Source organism: Aedes albopictus, chromosome 3 (assembly GCF_035046485.1).
Source record: "Aedes albopictus strain Foshan chromosome 3, AalbF5, whole genome shotgun sequence".
Classification (NCBI taxonomy): Eukaryota; Metazoa; Arthropoda; class Insecta; order Diptera; family Culicidae; genus Aedes; species Aedes albopictus.
In genome coordinates, this window is record NC_085138.1 from 156,482,618 (window position 1) to 156,500,921 (window position 18,304).

Genomic DNA, 18,304 nt, shown 5'->3' on the forward strand with positions numbered 1-18,304 from the left:
ACTTCGGGAGGAATCCTTGAATTAATTCCTGTAGGATTGGCAGTTTTTTTTTTCAGGAGAAGCACCACTTAGATGAAAGCTCAAAAAATCTTACCGATACAAATCCTTCAACGCGCTGGCGTTAGCATTGACCTTCCTGTAGAACTGCCACGTTATCTCGATCTGCACCAGACACTGCTCGCACACGTCCGTACAAAACTGTTCCTCATCAATATCGACCCCGAAACAGGTGCGAACGATGTCACTCAAAAAGGTCTGATCCGCAAACGCCCCAAAGGCGGAAACCCGCGCAACGTCCGCTTTCGTTTCGAAACACAGACAACACACAATCCTGCGGAGCGATTCCACGGTGAGGGTCCGGGTCTGCTGCTGCTGAGCAGAGGCTTTTCTAGCCGGTGCGGCTTTTAGCATCTGAAAATGAAAGGAATCAGTCGGAATTTTTTAAATAAGTATGAATTTTGAAGATTAGGTACTTACAGTTATCTTCGGCAGATCCTCCTCCTTCATCGACTCAGTTTTGAAGGGTGCTTGACTCACTCGCAGTAACCGAACTGTTTTTGAAGCCTGGACTCTTATTTACCAAACATTAAATAAATTTTATTTAATTTTATCAAAATGTTTGAACACTGATTTCGCGATTCTTTCTAAAACACTTTGAAAACAACTGCGAGTTGTTTTCATAACAAAGCTTGTGTCAAAAAGCGATGTCGGATGATCAATAAAATTTAATGATGGCGAATTCGTCATCGATGATTGCAACTGACATTTCGTACGAAGTGAGACGTGAGATGCGTGCGAGTGAACGATGAGCCGCCGCCGACGAGTTTTGGTTTTCTTCTCCGCACCGCGACCGCACTCACATTTCAAGATGGACTCTCTACTGCAAAACTACAACAGTGACGACGAGCTGGAGGACCAACAGGATTTACCCCCGGATAGGGTAAGTATTTCGGGCCAATTTTATCTTCCGCGGTACCGGTGGGATGATCGGTACATTTGTGGGCTGTTGGTTTCCGGGGGGAAGTGTTCGTTCGCGTTAAATTAGTCGGAATTTGCATCGGCTCACACGGAGCTTGTGGGCTGGGCTTGTGTGTTTTTGTCCGTAAATGGAAGAAAAGTGCTGTCGGCTTTCGGCCGATGATGTCACAGCAAAATCAATAATCGAAGTGGGCAATGCAGATTTCAGAACAGTTTGCGGTTTACTTTATTAGATTAAACTGATTTACATGAAATACACCTCGATGACTTGATGTCTACACTAGCTATAGCTTTATTCCAGTGCCGAGCATATAAATAAATAATCCCTCAGTGATTAGTAGTCTATAGTCTATGCCCTTGTAGATTGGGCATATGAGGCCATCCATCCAGCTGGTAGGGTTTCGTCCTTCCATATTTTTAGGAATCTGTTATATTGATTGATACAGCTGCTCGCTTGGGCGCTGAAGTAATTCAACTTTACTCTAATGTCCATTACCTCGACTTTTCTTTATCGATTCTATCAACCATAGTGTTATCATTAATCCTACCTGGGGGAAGGGCTTTTCCAAACGAAAGCGTTCCACACTCGTATCACATAATAATACCATTTGCTGTGCTTGCCTATACATCCTGAATAGTTGACCCTTCCTTTAGGAAACCTCCACCGGCCGCAAGAAGCCTCCGGCAGCAGCGGCGGCTACAAAGACGACGACGGATAGCCATGATGCCAAGAAGCGTAAACACGGACAGCTCAAAGAGGAAGATTCCCGAAGAACTAGTCTCAAGGACAAATCCGGCGGAAAGCATTCGAAAAAGGTAAATGTTTCTTCTGGGGATGGTGTATTAGTTGTAGTTAGCATTTATTTGAATTATTGCCCTTCAAATGTGGTTTGGTTTCTGGGAATTGTTTGTCAATGCGTATGTCTGCCACTTTATAAGAAAAAAATCTTCTGATTTTGTCGTTTTGTTATTCATCTTAATCGTTTGTGATTCAACGTTTGTACACATGAGTGTCCCAAAAATCGAAGCTAGAAAAGTTGTAACGCTCAACCCTAAAAAATAGCTACTATGAACAGTTTTATGTCCTGGCCAATGGTCATGTGGTTTGTCGAAATTCAAGTTCAAATGGTGGTGAAATTGAAAGTAGGATTCAGAAAAACAGTTTTAACACCGAAACAGGAAGCATAACTTTTGCAGCATCTACTAGATCTAAAACGATTTGAACACGAATGTTTTTAGAGATCCAAGCTGCCGTGAATCGCAAGTCAGTCCAATATGTAAAAAGTAGGCATTGATAAAATGACCTCTGAAGTTTTCAAATTCGATTTCTATGCGAAACTCTAAAAAATCGCCATGAATTGAAAACTTCTGCGATCATCATGAAACTTTCACATATTGTTTCAAACGTGAAAACGTAACAGTAAAAAATATAAAACTGGCTAAAATATTGTTAGGTTTTGTACTGGAGGGTGCACAAGTTCGTAATGGGACTGACTTGCGATTACATTTCATTATGGGACAATCTGACTTGGTGTTGTTTTTCAATTTTACTGAACAAACTATATATTTTTTTGCACGCAGCTGAAAGGTCATCCGAAGAAAGCTTGAAAACGGCCATTAACTCATTTTTGCCCAAAATGCAGATGGGACTGACTTGCGATTCACGGCAGCAAGGATTCCTTATATAATACCTTCTGTTTCTTAATGGATTCCTCTAGAGATTTTTTTTTTTCAAAAATTATTTCTGTGAATCGTCGAGTAATAACTTATTGGGATTCTTCCAATCCTGCTCGGATTCCTCCAAGAATGCCTGCTGAAAATGTTCCAAGTATTCCTTCTTTGATTCACATACGAGTAGTCGGGATAATTTGACCAATTGGGCAATATGAGCATCTCATGAAAAACACATAAAACTATAGTAATTTCTGATGCAAATTCACCTTGCAGCTCTAATACAAGCCTGATGAAGCGATTGAGATGTTGAAGAAAGTACTGCAAGTTCACATCAAATTAGAAAAATTATTTTCAAAAACATCTGTCTAATTACCCCGACGAGCGCTGACCAAAAACACCACATAAGACTCCTCTTGTTTAAAAATCTTAGATAGCTTTCGAACTAGTTTATTTTCCATATATGTATTTCAAGTTGATCCTATAGGATTTGATAGACAATGACGCATATCAAGTTTATAATACAACAGGTTGGATGAATTCTTCATCAAAAATCTGGAGCTCATTGTGGGGTTCGGATGTATCGTCGGAAGTAATTCCTAGGGTTTCGGTCGATTTTAGTAACTTCTATTTACTTTTAAGGCCAGGTTCGGAACTCCGTCCGGACCTGGGGCCTTACCTACGCTAAGGGACTTAGCTATCCCCGCAAGTTCCACATCGGTGACCCTCTCCTCATCGCCAGCCCCAGTCCCCGGCTGTCCTACGAAAGGAGGCCAAGGATTAGGATCATGACGCGGAAAAAGTCCTCCAATGATCCCCTCCAACATCTCTGGAGATTGCTCTGTAGGAGCCATCACACCTCTCGTCTTGGCCATAACGATCCTGTAGGCGTCACCCCACGGGTTCGTATTGGCACTATGACAGAGACCCTCAAAGCAGGCCTTTTTGCTTGCTCTTATCTCGGTCTTAAGCGCGGTTTTTGCAGCGGCGAACACCACCCGCCGTTCGTTTCGCTCTTCCTCTGATCGTGCTCGCTGCATCCGCCGCCTAGCCCGTAGGCAGGCGCGGCGCAGGTCCGCAATCGCGTCGGTCCACCAGTAAGCCGGTGGCCTCCCATTTCTAGGGTGGACTCGCCTAGGCATGGTCGCATCACACGCACGTGAGAGCACCGCTACCAGCTCGTCGCCGTTTGAACCGATTAAGTTTCGCTCACGGCGGAGCGCCTCCCCAAATACCCCTTCGTCGAAGTATGATGTCTTCCACCTGCGAGGGCTTGGCCTTGGCCTAGCCGCCTCTTCTTCTATCCGCTGTCTGCTGTTGTTGTAGTCGATACTGTAGCGAACCGCCAGGTGGTCGCTGTGAGTGTAGCCATCATCTACTCTCCAGTTCGAACTACTTGTTAGGCCAGGACTACAAAAGGTCACGTCATTAATAGGAGGCAATCAGTGAAGTACTAGATTGAAAGTAGTGAGCTGGATTTTTGTATGGTGAGATGATCGATTCTCCATTTCTGCAATGAAATGGTGCAAACAGCGTGGGTTATATGATTTCTTGCCTAATTTGATGCTGATTGAGCAAAACTTTGGGCAACAGTGTTGTTGTTTTCTCCATTTCTTGCAACATAAACAACATAGTTATCCAAAGTTTTTCTCAAACAGCATCAAATTAGGCAAGGAATCATAATACCCACGCTTTTTGCACCATTTTATTGCAGATACGGAGAATTGACCTTCTCACCATACTAAAATTCAGCTCATTACTACAAATCTAGTACTACACCGAACGTGCCCCATTATTTCTTGCAACTTCAACAACACAGTTACCCAAGCTTTTGCTCAAACAGCATCAAATTAGACAAGAAATCATATAACCCACGCTGTTTGCACCATTACATTGCAGAAATGGAGAATCGATCATCTCACCATACAAAAATCCAGCTCACTACTTTCAATCTAGAACTTCACTGATTGCCTCCTATTAATGACGTGACCTTTTGTAGTCCTGGCCTAACAAGTAGTTCGAACTGGAGAGTAGATGATGGCTACACTCACAGCGACCACCTGGCGGTTCGCTACAGTATCGACTACAACAACAGCAGACAGCGGATAGATCGGCGAAGTACTAGATTTGAAGTAATGAGCTGAATTTTAGTATGGTGAGAAGGTCAATTCTCCGTTTCTGCAATGAAATGGTGCAAAAAGCGTGGGTATTATGATTCCTTGCCAAATTTGATGCTGTTTGAGCAAAACTTTGTGCAAAAGTGTTGTTGTTTTCTCCATTTCTTGCAACATAAACAAAATAGTTATCCAAAGTTTTGCTCAAACAGCATCAAATTAGGCAAGGAATCATAATACCCACGCTTTTCGTACCATTTCATTGCAGAAACAGAGAACTGACCTTCTCACCATACTAAAATTCAGCTCATTACTACAAATCTAGTACTACATCGAACGTGCCCCATGGGGCACGTTCGGTGTAGTACTAGATTTGTAGTAATGAGCTGAATTTTAGTATGGTGAGAAGGTCAATTCTCCGTTTCTGCAATGAAATGGTGCAAAAAGCGTGGGTATTATGATTCCTTATCTAATTTGATGCTGTTTGAGCAAAACTTTGGTGAACAATGTTGTTTATGTTGCAAGAAATGAAGAAAATAACAACACTGTTGCCCAAAGTTTTGCTCAAACAGCATTAAATTAGGCCAGGAATCATAATACCCACGCTTTTTGCACTATTTTATTGCAGAAACAGAGAATTGACCTTCTCACCATACTAAAATTCAGCTCATTACTACAAATCTAGTACTTCACCGATCTGTCCTATTGACTCCGCTCCGTTTCGACTAAAGGTACTCTTGGTACCGACATTAGCCAAGTCGACATCTAAGATGGCCAGAGTTTCTAGCAGGATCTGACCCCGCTGGTTCGTGTAACGGCTTCCCCATTCCACGGCCCAGGCATTAAAGTCGCCCGCTATTACCACCGGCCTTCGCCCTGTTAGCACGGTCGTTAAGCGGTCCAGCATTTGCGTGAACTGCTCGATCGGCCACCGCGGAGGCGCATAACAGCTACAGAAGAAGACCCCGTTTACTTTGGCGACCACGAAGCCCTCATAGGTAGTAGACACCAACTCCTGCACGGGGTATTTACCCGTCGTCCATATCGCCGCCATTTTCCTGGTCCCATCCGAGACCCAGTTGCCGTTGCCGGCGGGTACTCGGTATGGGTCTGAAATGATGGCGATATCCGTTTCCCACTCAGAAACCGCCTGACAAAGCAGTTGCTGAGCCGCATCACAGTGGTTCAGGTTCAGCTGCGTTACCTGCATTGTGATTTGTTGTTCACTGCGGCTTTCTTGAAGGCCGGGCACCTTGGACCACCCATCGGATGTCTGTTGTTCGAGGATTTCCCGGTACAGATCATGCAGATGGGCGGACTCGTGCAGCTTTGGGCCTTATGACCTTCAGCGCCGCATCGCCTGCACAGTTTGCGCCAGTCGGGACCTTTGCAGTCCCACAACTTGTGTCCTGGTGCCAGACACCTGAAGCAAACCTCTGGTGGCTCGTGGAATGTCAGGTGACATACGCACCAACCCACCTTCATGCTCCCTACTTGAACGGACTTTTTGACGTCCGCCACAGGTAGCTGAACCAAAGCTATCTGTGTCCCTGTTGGCCCTTTCCGTAGCTTAACGGCTGCGGCGGCCACCTGCACATCGCACTGTTGCCGCAGTGCCGTGACGAGCTCTTCCACTTCGGTGGAATGTCCTTGACCTTCAGAGTCGCCTCATGTGTCAGAGCCCTCACCTGCACACCCTCACCAAGGGCCTCTTCTGCCAGCCTCTTATAGGCGGCGCCCTTGTGCTCCTTCTGGCGCTTCAGCTCCAGGATCATTTCGCCTGTACCTACGTCTAATACTGCGTACGTCGGCTCCAAGATCCTCAAGCTTGGCGTCGCTTCGCATCATCTTCAAGACGTCCGAGTACTTGGACTGTTCCGTCTTGATGACGATCGCGTCGCCTTTCTCGCGCTTGGCACCTGCCCTCCTACGCCTTGGCTTGGCGTCCTGCGCTACTACCTGCGGATTCGCCTTCTTCTTCCTCTTCCGCTCTACCTTCGTCCAAGGGGGGTCCTCCCCTTGGATCGCCCTACTCTGTGGCTGTTTGAGGGTCCACCAGTGGTCGCAACCCCTTGTTCCCATCGTTCCGGGACGGGCCAGCCTTTTCAGGCCCACCCTTCCCAGCTTTCCGGGAACCCTGGCTGGGGTCCGACCTTCCGGCATTATTACCGACTTTCGGGGTAATGATTCGCCTGGCCTTGCGGGCACCGCCAGACAGCTCCTCGCCTGACGGTTGCCTCGCCCGCTTCTGCGATTGCTTGCCCCGTTTGTCGCGAGCAGTCGCTTCCGCCTTATTTGGACTTCCTGCGAAGCAGAAGGCCTCCGTTTGGGTAAACTTCGGCACTTTCTCATTTGCAGGCTCCGCTTCTGCAGCAGTCAGCAACGCGAGGGTCGCGTGCTCCTGCTTGGCATCGTCGATCGACGCCCTAAGTCGAAGCAAGGCCGTTTTCAGGTCCTTGCTTATGTTCGACTTAGTGGACGCAAAGTCGATGATTTTGCCAAGCTGCTGCTCAGCCACCTCTATGGGGCACGTTCGGTGTAGTACTAGATTTGTAGTAATGAGCTGAATTTTTGTATGGTGAGAAGGTCAATTCTCCGTTTCTGCAATGAAATGGAGCAAAAAGCGTGGGTATTATGATTCCTTGCCTAATTTGATGCTGTTTGAGCAAAACTTTGGGTAACTATGTTGTTTATATTGCAAGAAATGAAGAAAACAATAACACTGTTGCCCAAAGTTTTGCTCAAACAGCATCAAATTAGGCAAGGAATCATAATACCCACGCTTTTTGCACTATTTCATTTCAGAAACGGAGAACTGACCTTCTCACCATAGTAAAATTCAGCTCATTACTACAAAACTAGTACTTCACCGATCTGTCCTATTGCGGACTTTCCTTTGGATTCTCGGTTGACGACCCTCAACAACCACGCTCCGTCCATAACCTCCACCGGCTGGCTTGCCGGGAAGTGGACTGGAGCACCCACGCTTGAACTGCGTACGCAACTCCCAGCGCCTATCTCCTCACTTCTCCTTGTCGTAGATCTCATCAAACCGCTTCTTGCGAAGGGGTTGATTGCACCACTACTTCCACCTAAATGTTGATTTCTTGAATTTTCGCTCATTTTTTCATCCCACGAGTCGCACGGGAAATAAGGTCCACCACGCCAGAGCCCTGCATTAACGCGGTAAGGGACAGCTTACTGTGGGGGGTGCCCAGGTACCCCACAGGCTCCGTTAAAGATCGAGCATCTTTTTCACCCCCTCGATCATTCATTCCTCAGCACGGTTCGCTTGACACCTTGAATTGGGGTTAGTAGTCCTATTCGGGTCTGTGTCATTTGGCATAAAGTCATTTGACATAAGGCCGTTTGGCATAAGGTCACTTGGCATAAAGTCATTTGGCATAACGGTCATTTGGCATAATTGACACTTGCCATAATGTCCATTATGCCAAATGACCGTTATACCAAATGACTTTATGCCAAGTGACCTTATGCCAAACGACCTTATGCCAAATGACTTTATGTCAAATGTCCCGCTCCCGTCCTTCCCAAGTAACCATGACGCTGGATATATAGCATTAATTTCGCTTTATAGTGTATTATATGACATGCTATATAAAGTTGTTTTGTCATTTAGGTACCATTAAAGTAGGTTTAAAGTCGAAAGTGGCGCTACTATTGTTGATTTAAAGCAAGCTTTACTGTGGTGATTGCTAAAGCATATAAAATGCTTGTGCCATATAGCTAATGCAATGAAATCGTATGGAATGTATACTTAAAGCTTCATGCCAACAAAAGGAAAAAAATATTTTTTGTCATTTTTCAATCTATTTTTATCTACCCATACCTGTTCCGATACTCTCACTCTGATTTTTTATTCTATTTCGGGAATTGAACCAAGACTGCTGAAACTGGACCACGATGGAAGTCGGACGCGCTAACGCTGTGTGTTACGATGAAAATGTATTTTGCATCTGGAAAAATGTGCAACATAAGATAACGTTTACTCAGCTCGTGCCTTATTGAGTTGTGTTTTCAGCAGCTCTAAAAGTTGTGCTGGGGTCGGCATGCTATCAGTTATCTTACTTTCCCAAACTCATCCTAGTCGAAAACAAGCGATTACAGAACCGATGGATTCCACAAACGAAGATAATATAAAGATATAAATTTGTCTGTGTTGATTCTGTTCTTTTTGTTTTCATATGTGCTCAAAAAGCCCAATAAATTAGGAACAATACATAAGGCCGTTTGGCATAAGGTCACTTGGCATAAAGTCATTTGGCATAACGGTCATTTGGCATAATTGACACTTGCCATAATGTCCATTATGCCAAATGACCGTTATACCAAATGACTTTATGCCAAGTGACCTTATGCCAAACGACCTTATGCCAAATGACTTTATGTCAAATGTCCCGCTCCCGTCCTTCCCAAGTAACCATGACGCTGGATATATAGCATTAATTTCGCTTTATAGTGTATTATATGACATGCTATATAAAGTTGTTTTGTCATTTAGGTACCATTAAAGTAGGTTTAAAGTCGAAAGTGGCGCTACTATTGTTGATTTAAAGCAAGCTTTACTGTGGTGATTGCTAAAGCATATAAAATGCTTGTGCCATATAGCTAATGCAATGAAATCGTATGGAATGTATACTTAAAGCTTCATGCCAACAAAAGGAAAAAAATATTTTTTGTCATTTTTCAATCTATTTTTATCTACCCATACCTGTTCCGATACTCTCACTCTGATTTTTTATTCTATTTCGGGAATTGAACCAAGACTGCTGAAACTGGACCACGATGGAAGTCGGACGCGCTAACGCTGTGTGTTACGATGAAAATGTATTTTGCATCTGGAAAAATGTGCAACATAAGATAACGTTTACTCAGCTCGTGCCTTATTGAGTTGTGTTTTCAGCAGCTCTAAAAGTTGTGCTGGGGTCGGCATGCTATCAGTTATCTTACTTTCCCAAACTCATCCTAGTCGAAAACAAGCGATTACAGAACCGATGGATTCCACAAACGAAGATAATATAAAGATATAAATTTGTCTGTGTTGATTCTGTTCTTTTTGTTTTCATATGTGCTCAAAAAGCCCAATAAATTAGGAACAATACAAACTTCAATGCTTTCATAATGTAGATGTAACGCTTCATTACTTGACAGATGTAGAATAAAAGTTATCTTGCATTAGCTAAGCTGTAATACGATTGAATTAATGTTATGATATAATGCTTGTGGTTACTTGAGTATTCTTAGCCGGCGAATACGCGGCTGACTCGCAAAAGGGGGGGGGGGGGGGGTTTGCGTCAGGCCCCAGGAGACTTTCGTCCCTGTGCTGCCCAACCTTAAAATAACTTAAATTGTAACAAGAAGTACACCGGTCCAATCAAGATAATAACCTTTTTTTTTATAATCAGATCACAGCTATAACAAAATGTGATATGAATTTTAACTTGAGGATTAATAGTTTCTATCAAAATTTGATACAATTTTGTAACATTATAAAAATGACAAACTCGCGTGTCATGCCTCGGACCTGTGTGCTCAACGCGCAACGTTGCTACACTCGTCTCTGAATTAACCAGCAGAGAAGTATGTGTTGGAACAATAGTACAGGTCGGTGTAGTGCTAGATTTGTAGTAATGAGCTGAATAGGACAGATCGGTGAAGTACTAGATTTGTAGTAATGAGCTGAATTTTAGTATGGTGAGAAGGTCAATTCTCCGTTTCTGCAGTGAAATGGCGCAAAAAGCGTGGGTATTATGATTCCTTGCCTAATTTAATGCTGTTTGAGCAAAACTTTGGGCAACAGTGTTGTTGTTTTCTCCAATTCTTGCAATATAAACAACATAGTTATTCAAAGTTTTGCTCAATCAGCATCAAATTAGGCAAGAAAACATAATACCCACGCCTTTTGCACCATTTCATTACAGAAATAGAGAACTGACCTGCTCACCATACTAAAATTCAGCTCATTACTACAAATCTAGTACTACACCGAACGTGCCCCATTTTAGTATGGTGAGGAGGTCAATAGGAGGCAATCAGTGAAGTACTAGATTGAAAGTAGTGAGCTGGATTTTTGTATGGTGAGATGGTCAATTCTCCATTTTTGCAATGAAATGGTGCAAACAGCGTGGGTTATATGGTTTCATGTCCAATTTTATGCTGTTTGAGCAAAAGTTTAGGTAACTGTGTTGTTGAAGTTGCAAGAAATAAATAATACAACATCACAGTTACCCAAACTTTTGCTCAAATAGCATCAAATTAGTCAAGAAATCATATAACCCACGCTGTTTGCTTCATTTCATTGCAGAAATGGAGAATTCATCATCTCACCATACTAAAATCCAGCTCACTACTTTCAATCTAGTACTTCACTGATTGCTTCCTATTCTCCGTTTCTGCAATGAAATGGTGCAAAAAGGGAGGGTATTATGATTTCTTGCCTAATTTTTGCTGTTTGAGCAAAACTCTGGGTAACCTTGTTCTTCTTCTTCTTCTTCTTCTTCTTCTTCTTCTTCTTCTTCTTCTTCTTTGTGGCTCTACGTCCTCACTGGGACTTGGCCTGCCTCGCTTCAACTTAGTGTTCTTTGAGCATTTCCACAGTTATGGGGCACGTTCGGTGTTGTACTAGATTTGTAGTAATGAGCTGAATTTTAGTATGGTGAGAAGGTCAATTCTCCGTTTCTGCAATGAAATGGTGCAAAAAGTGTGGGTATTATGATTCCTTGCCTAATATGATGCTGTTTGAGCAAAACTTTGAATAACTATGTTGTTTATGTTGCAAAAAATGGAGAAAACAACAACACTGTTGCCCAAAGTTTTGCTCAAACAGCATCAAATTAGGCAAGGAATCATAATACCCACACTGTTTGCACCATTTCATTGCAGAAACGGAGAATTGACCTTCTCACCATACTAAAATTCAGCTCATTACTACAAATCTAGTACTTCACCGATCTGTCCTATTGATTAAAGGGCTTTCTTTGCCTGCCATTGCATGAATTTGTATATTGTGAGGCAAGTACAATGATACATTATGCCCAGGGAGTCGAGAAAATTTCTCCGACCAGAACAGGAATCGAACCCGCCGTCTCCGGATTGGCGATCCATCGCCGTAACCACTAGGCTAAATGGAGACCCACGTTGCAATTTTCTCCATTTCTTGTAACTTAAATAACACAGTTACCCAAAGTTTTGCTCAAACAGCACTAAATTAGGCAAGAAATCGTAATAGGACAGATCGGTGAAGTACTAGATTTGTAGTAATGAGCTGAATTTTAGTATGGTGAGAAGGTCAATTCTCAGTTTCTACAATAAAATGGTGCAAAAAGCGTGGGTATTATGATTCCTTGCCTAATTTGATGCTGTTAAAGCAAAACTTTGGGCAACAGTGTTGTTGTTTTCTACATTTCTTGCAACATAAACAACATAGTTATCCAAAGTTTTGCTCAAACAACATCAAATTAGACAAGGAATCATAATACCCACGCTTTTTGCACCATTTTATTGTAGAAACTGAGAATAGGAGGCAATCAGTGAAGTACTAGATTGAAAGTAGTGAGCTGGATTTGTGTATGGTGAGATGATCAATCCTCCATTTCTGCAATGAAATGGTGCAAACAGCGTGGGTTATATGATTTCTTGCCTAATTTGATGCTGGTTGAGCAAAAGTTTAGGTAACTGTGTTGTTATATTATTTATTTCTTGCAACTTCAACAACACAGTAACCCAAACTTTTGCTCAAACAGCATCAAATTAGGCAAGAAATCATATAACCCACGCTGTTTGCACCATTTCATTGCAGAAATGGAGAACTGATCTTTTCACCATACAAAAATCCAGCTCACTACTTTCAATCTAGTACTTCACTGATTGCCTCCTATTGACCTTCTCACCATACTAAAATTCAGCTCATTACTTCTAGTACTACACCGAACGTGCCCCATACCCACGGTTTTTAAACCATTTCATTGCAGAAACGGAGAACTGATCTTCTCATCATACAAAAATTCAGCTTATTACTTCAATTCTTATACTTCACTGATTGTTTTCTATGGGACACGTTCAGTGTAGTACTAGATTTGTAGTAATGAGCTGAATTTTAGTATGGTGAGAAGGACACTTCTCCGTTTCTGCAATGAAATGATGCAAAAAGCGTGGGTATTATGACTCCTTGCCTAATAGGAGGCAATCAGTGAAGTACTAGATTGAAAGTAGTGAGCTGAATTTTAGTATGGTGAGATGATCAATTCTCCATTTCTGCAATGAAATGGAGCAAACAGCGTGGGTTATATGATTTCATGTCTAATTTTATGCTGTTTGAGCAAAAGTTTGGGTAACTTGGTTGAAGTTGCAAGAAATAAATAATACAACATCACAGTTACCCAAACTTTTGCTCAAATAGCATCAAATTAGTCAAGAAATCATATAACCCACGCTGTTTGCTCCATTTCATTGCAGAAATGAAGAATTGATCATCTCACCATACAAAAATCCAGCTCACTACTTTCAATCTAGTACTTCACTGATGGCCTCCTATTTGAAGCTGTTTGAGCAAAACTTTGTATAACTATGTTGTTTATGTTGCAAGAAATGGAGCAAACAACAACACTATTGCCCAAAGTTTTGCTCAAACAGCATCAAATAGGAAGCAATCAGTGAAGTACTAGATTGAAAGTAATGACCTGAATTTTTGTATGGTGAGATGATCAGTTCTCCATTTTTGTAATGAAATGGTACAAACAGCATGGGTTATATGATTTCTTGACCAATTTGATGCTATTTGAGCAATAGTTTTGGTAACTGTGTTGTATTATTTATTTCTTGCAACTTTAACAACACAGTTACCCAAACTTTTGCTCAAACAGCAAATTACGCAAGAATCCATATAACCCATGCTGTTTGCACTATTTCATTGCAGAAATGGAGAACTGATCTTTTCACCATACAAAAATCCAGCTCACTACTTTCAATCTAGTACTTCACTGATTGCTTCCTATCAAGCAAGGAATCATAATACCCACGCTTTTTGCACCATTTCATTGTAAAAACGGAGAATTGACCTTCTCACCATACTAAAATTCAGCTCATTACTACAAATCTAGTACTACACCAAACGTGCCCCATTGTGTTGTTGTATTATGTATTTCTAATAACTTCAACAACACAGTTGCCCAAAGTTTTCCTCAAACATCATTAACCTTCCAGGACGCGCGACATCAAGCAACCGAAACTGCACCGCACTCGCCATGAATACAACGAGTGAGGTTTTTTGGTAGTGTTGTACTTTTTACAACAGCGCGCGTGCTGAAGGGTTAAATTAGGCAAGAAATCACATAGCCCACGCTGTTTGCACCATTTCATTGCAGAAATGGAAAATTGATCATCTCACCATACAAAAATCCAGCACACTACGTTCAATCTAGTACTTCACTGATTGTGTTCTACCCTGTATGCAACGAATAGGACAGATCGGTGAAGTACTAGATTGAAAGTAGTGAGCTGGATTGTTGTATGGTGAGAAGGTCTATTCGCCGTTTCTGCAATGAAATGGTGCAAAAAGCGTGGGTATTTATGATTCATTGCCTAATTTGATGCTGTTTAACTTTAGGTAACTATGTTGTTTATGTTGCAAGAAATGGAGAAATTCAGCTCATTACTACAAATCTAGTACTTCATCGATCTGTCCTATTCTCTATTTACGCAATGAAATGTTCAAAACTTTTATTTTTTTTGTAAATTGTTCTGTTGTAGCTTCATTTCTTTTAGCCAACCGACTTGATTTGTGAACTGTTTATGTAGCTATATAACTTTTCTAGTCTGCTTTCGGGACACTCCACTGTGCAAGCCGTAGTCACAAAATGGTTCAAAGGAGTTCAATAGTTGTTTTGATTCCTCCCTTTTTGCGATTGAAAACCTTCAAACCATAAGAAAATAACAATCCCCATTAATATCTCTCAAATTACAAATCTGCCAAATACCTCGAATAATCCTGACACTACTGTTACTGTCGTTCAAAGAACCTTTTTGATTTATGATAAGTTCATACCAAGTGAAAAATGTGTGTGTGCGTGGCCCACAAAAGAAACCCAACCAAACTCACACCATCTCAAAGCGCCCGTCGTATCCACAAACCACCGACTGAGCATCAACAAAGCACGCTGATCCAATACCCGGGGCACGAAACCACTAACCCCTTCCGGATCAGCCAGCAGAAGAGTGCCTGCACTGCTTGCTGTAATTAGAGCATGAGCATGAACCGTTTTTGAGGCGGAGAGATTGTCGCAACGCTCAATGAAACAGGGTAATATATCTTATATGTATCTATAAGGTTTCCAATAAAACTAGGCAAGGGAGCCTTTTCGTAAGTATTGCAGATAGGGATATGTATTTAGTTTTGTATTTTTTTATTAGGTTCGGAGAAATTAAAATCTAGAAAGTAACGTTGTGATGTGCCAGGAGCGAGTAAGAATAAAATCATAAAAAAAAACATTGCTTACAAAAATAGGTATTAAGTTAGTCTTTCGTTATGGCGTTTCCATCCAAAACGTTATATCAAAATTACTTAAAATATTTGAAATAATCTTATTTCTTTAAATTATATTTTCATAACGCATTTCCCTGAAAGTTATTTTCTCTGAAAGTTCATCAAAGAAACAGCATTTTGGAAAATAAAATTTCAAAAAATGTAGGATATCAATAATTTTATTATAGGAACACAAAAAAAACTCGCTCTCGGCATGTAACATTTTCAATTTCGTCTCCGATTAGCCATAGTTTCCAAAATAATCACAATACCAATCGATGGAAGAAAATTAACAGCTGTACCTTGAACTCCCCACGCTCGCCGTTGTTTTGTATCATTACAGAAGCGTTCCCGCTCTTCATCGTCATCTTCGAGCGACAGCCGGGACTCGTCCTCTTCCTCGTCTTCTTCGTCATCGTCGTCTTCATCCTCTTCGTCGGAGTCGGACTCTAGCAGTGACCGAGACCGAAAATCCCGCAAAAAGTCGTCGAATAAACCATCGACCAGCAAACCCCAGGAAGCGAGCTCTACTAGCAGCAGCAGCGGTGCTATGAAACAGGAAAGTGTTAAGCTGGCGAAGGTGCCGTCGCTATCGCCAGAACATCGACGTCCGGTCAAAGAGGTATGTTACTTTTGGATTTGCTATAGGGGGTTAGGGGCATGCCAACATAAACTAAATTAATTACAAAATTGAAGGAATCATGAAATCAATAGGAGAACATCATAAAGGACCTCAAGTAGGCCTTGATGAGACTTCGTAAATCAACGATGACGACCAAGTAGGTCACGATGAACTCATAGCAACTGCGGCAGCAGGAGATCCCGTGAAGCTACCAAAGTTAACGAAGTTTACCCAGACTGAGAGCTTTGCATTCGCTTGTAGCCCGAAGAATACACCAGTCGCGATCGTTTACAAGCATTCGCAGAAGCGTGCGAGGCTACCGTAAGGTGAGAAGCTACCAGGAAGGCAGCAGGGACGGTAGTTCAAGAGCATGACGAACCTGCCTTATGCGAGTCAGCCGTACAGTTACCGGCTAAAAATAGGACTACTAACCTCAATTCAAGGTGTCCGGCGATCCGTGGGGAGGAATGAGTGATCGTGGGGGTGAAATAGATGCTCGATTGTTAACGGATCCTGTTGAGTCTGAGCACCCAGCCCAGTATTTTGTCCCTTACCGCGTTAATGCAGGACTCTGGCGAGGTATACCTCCTTTCTCGTGCAATTCATGGGATTAACTATGAAATCAAGTGAAAAGAAAACAAGTCCAGGTGGTAGTGGTAGTGGCGAGGCCAACTTCTTTGCAAGAAGTATGTGGGCTAGGTCTCCGTTAAGGAGAAGTGAGGAGTCAGGAGCAGGAAGCTCCGCAGCGTGGGAGCTACGATTCATTCCCCGACTAGTCTGCCGGAGGAGATATTGGACAGAGCGTGGTTGATGAGGGCCACCAACCAAATAAGAGATAGGTAGGCTATCTGCAATAGAGGTGGCTGAGCAGCAGCTTGGCGAGATCATCGACTTTGCGTCCACGAAGTCCAGCATAAGCAAGAACCTTAAAACAGCCCTGTTGCGATTTCGTAAGTCGAAGGACGAAGCCAAGCAAGACCGCGTGGTGCTGCAGCGGCAGAACCGGAGAAAGTATAGGATACGACCCAGATTAACCCAGACTGAGGCCTTCGCTTTCGCAGGTAGCCCAAAGAGTGTGGTGGATGCGACTGCTTTTGATAACCACTCGCAGAAGCAGTTAAGGTAGCCGTGAGGTGAGAAGCTGCTTGGCGATGCCCGCAGGGCGATGGCCGGCTATAATGCCGGTAAGTCGGACCCCAGTCAGGTGTCCCGGAAAGCTGAGAAGGCTGAGCCTGAGAAAGCAGGTCCGTCCCGGATGGAAGGGAACAGTGAGTTGTGACCGTTGTTAGGCCCTCAGCATCCACAAAGTAGGGCAGACCAGGGAGAGGACGTTACTTGGACAAAAGTAGAACGAAGGAAGATCAAACACAAACCGCAGGAGCGTAGGGACTTTAGGACTAGGAAACGTAGGAGGGCAAGTGCAAGTGTGAGAAGAACGACGCCCCCGTCATCAAGACTGAACAAAACGGAAGTCTTGAAGGCGTTGAGGAGCGGCGCCAATTTCGTAGATGTACTCGCACAGGTGAAATGATCTTCGAACTTAAGCATAATAAGCGGCGTCTACGAAATTCTGGCGAAATAGGTCGTTTATGAGGGCGTTGAGGTGAGGGCTCTTACAGAGGAGGCGACTCCACAGGTGCAAAACCTAGACGAGATCACTAACGCGGAAGAGCTCGTCACGGCACTGCAGCAACAGTGTAAGGTGCACGTGGCTACCGCAGCCGTTAGGCTACAGAAGGGCCCGGCAGAGACACAAGTAACCGTGGTACAGCTACCTGTGGCGGACGCTAACACGTCTGTTGAGGTAGGGAAGCTCAAGGTGGGCTGGTCTGTGTGCTAACTGATCTTGCACGAGCCACCGGAAGTTTGCTTCAGGTGTCTGGAACCAGAACACAAACCATGTAAAGGCCCTGACAGGAGCAAGCTATGTAGGCGATGCGGCAAGGCACAAGGCTGTACAAGTCCACTCACGTGTTTGATTTGTTCCGGGAAATCCGCAAACAGCAAGCATTCAACGAGAGGTCCAAGGTGCCCGGCCTTTAAGAAAGCCGCAGTGAACAAATCACAGCACAGGAAACGCAGCGTAACCTGAACCACTGTGACGCGGCTCAGCAACTGCCTTGTCAGGCGGTTTCTGGATGGGGATCGGATCATAGTGGACTCGTAACGAGTACCCGTCAGCCACAGCAATTGGCTCGCTGATGGGTCCAGAAAAAATGGCGGCGATATGGACGACGGGTAAATACCCCGTCCAGGAGTTGGTGTTTACTATCTATGAGGGCTTTGTGGTCGCCAAAGTAAACGGGGTCTTCTTCTGTAGCTGTTATGCGCCTACGCGTTGGTATATCGAGCAGTTCACGCAGATGCTTAACTGTACGG

The 18,304-nt window shown here is 43.3% G+C and overlaps 2 protein-coding genes across 2 annotated transcripts in view; one reads left to right on the top strand and one right to left on the bottom strand.

Annotated features, from left to right (window-relative positions):
- Positions 1 to 66: 66 nt before the first annotated feature.
- Positions 67 to 668, bottom strand: LOC134292238 (uncharacterized). Its single transcript, XM_062861225.1, has 2 exons — positions 478 to 668; positions 67 to 411 (listed from the first exon to the last, which is right to left on the bottom strand). The coding sequence occupies exons 1-2, from the start codon at positions 505 to 507 to the stop codon at positions 91 to 93; spliced, it is 351 nt and encodes a 116-aa protein (XP_062717209.1). The 5' UTR covers positions 508 to 668; the 3' UTR covers positions 67 to 90.
- Positions 669 to 785: 117 nt separating this feature from the next.
- LOC134284074 (arginine/serine-rich coiled-coil protein 2-like) overlaps positions 786 to 18,304 on the top strand; it is a 33,376-nt gene continuing 15,857 nt past the window's right edge. Inside the window, exons 1-3 of the mRNA XM_062842325.1 lie at positions 786 to 940; positions 1,633 to 1,794; positions 15,647 to 15,925. Of these exons, the coding sequence (XP_062698309.1) occupies positions 806 to 940; positions 1,633 to 1,794; positions 15,647 to 15,925 (576 nt within the window). The 5' untranslated portion in view covers positions 786 to 805. The remainder of the gene's footprint in view (positions 941 to 1,632; positions 1,795 to 15,646; positions 15,926 to 18,304) is intronic.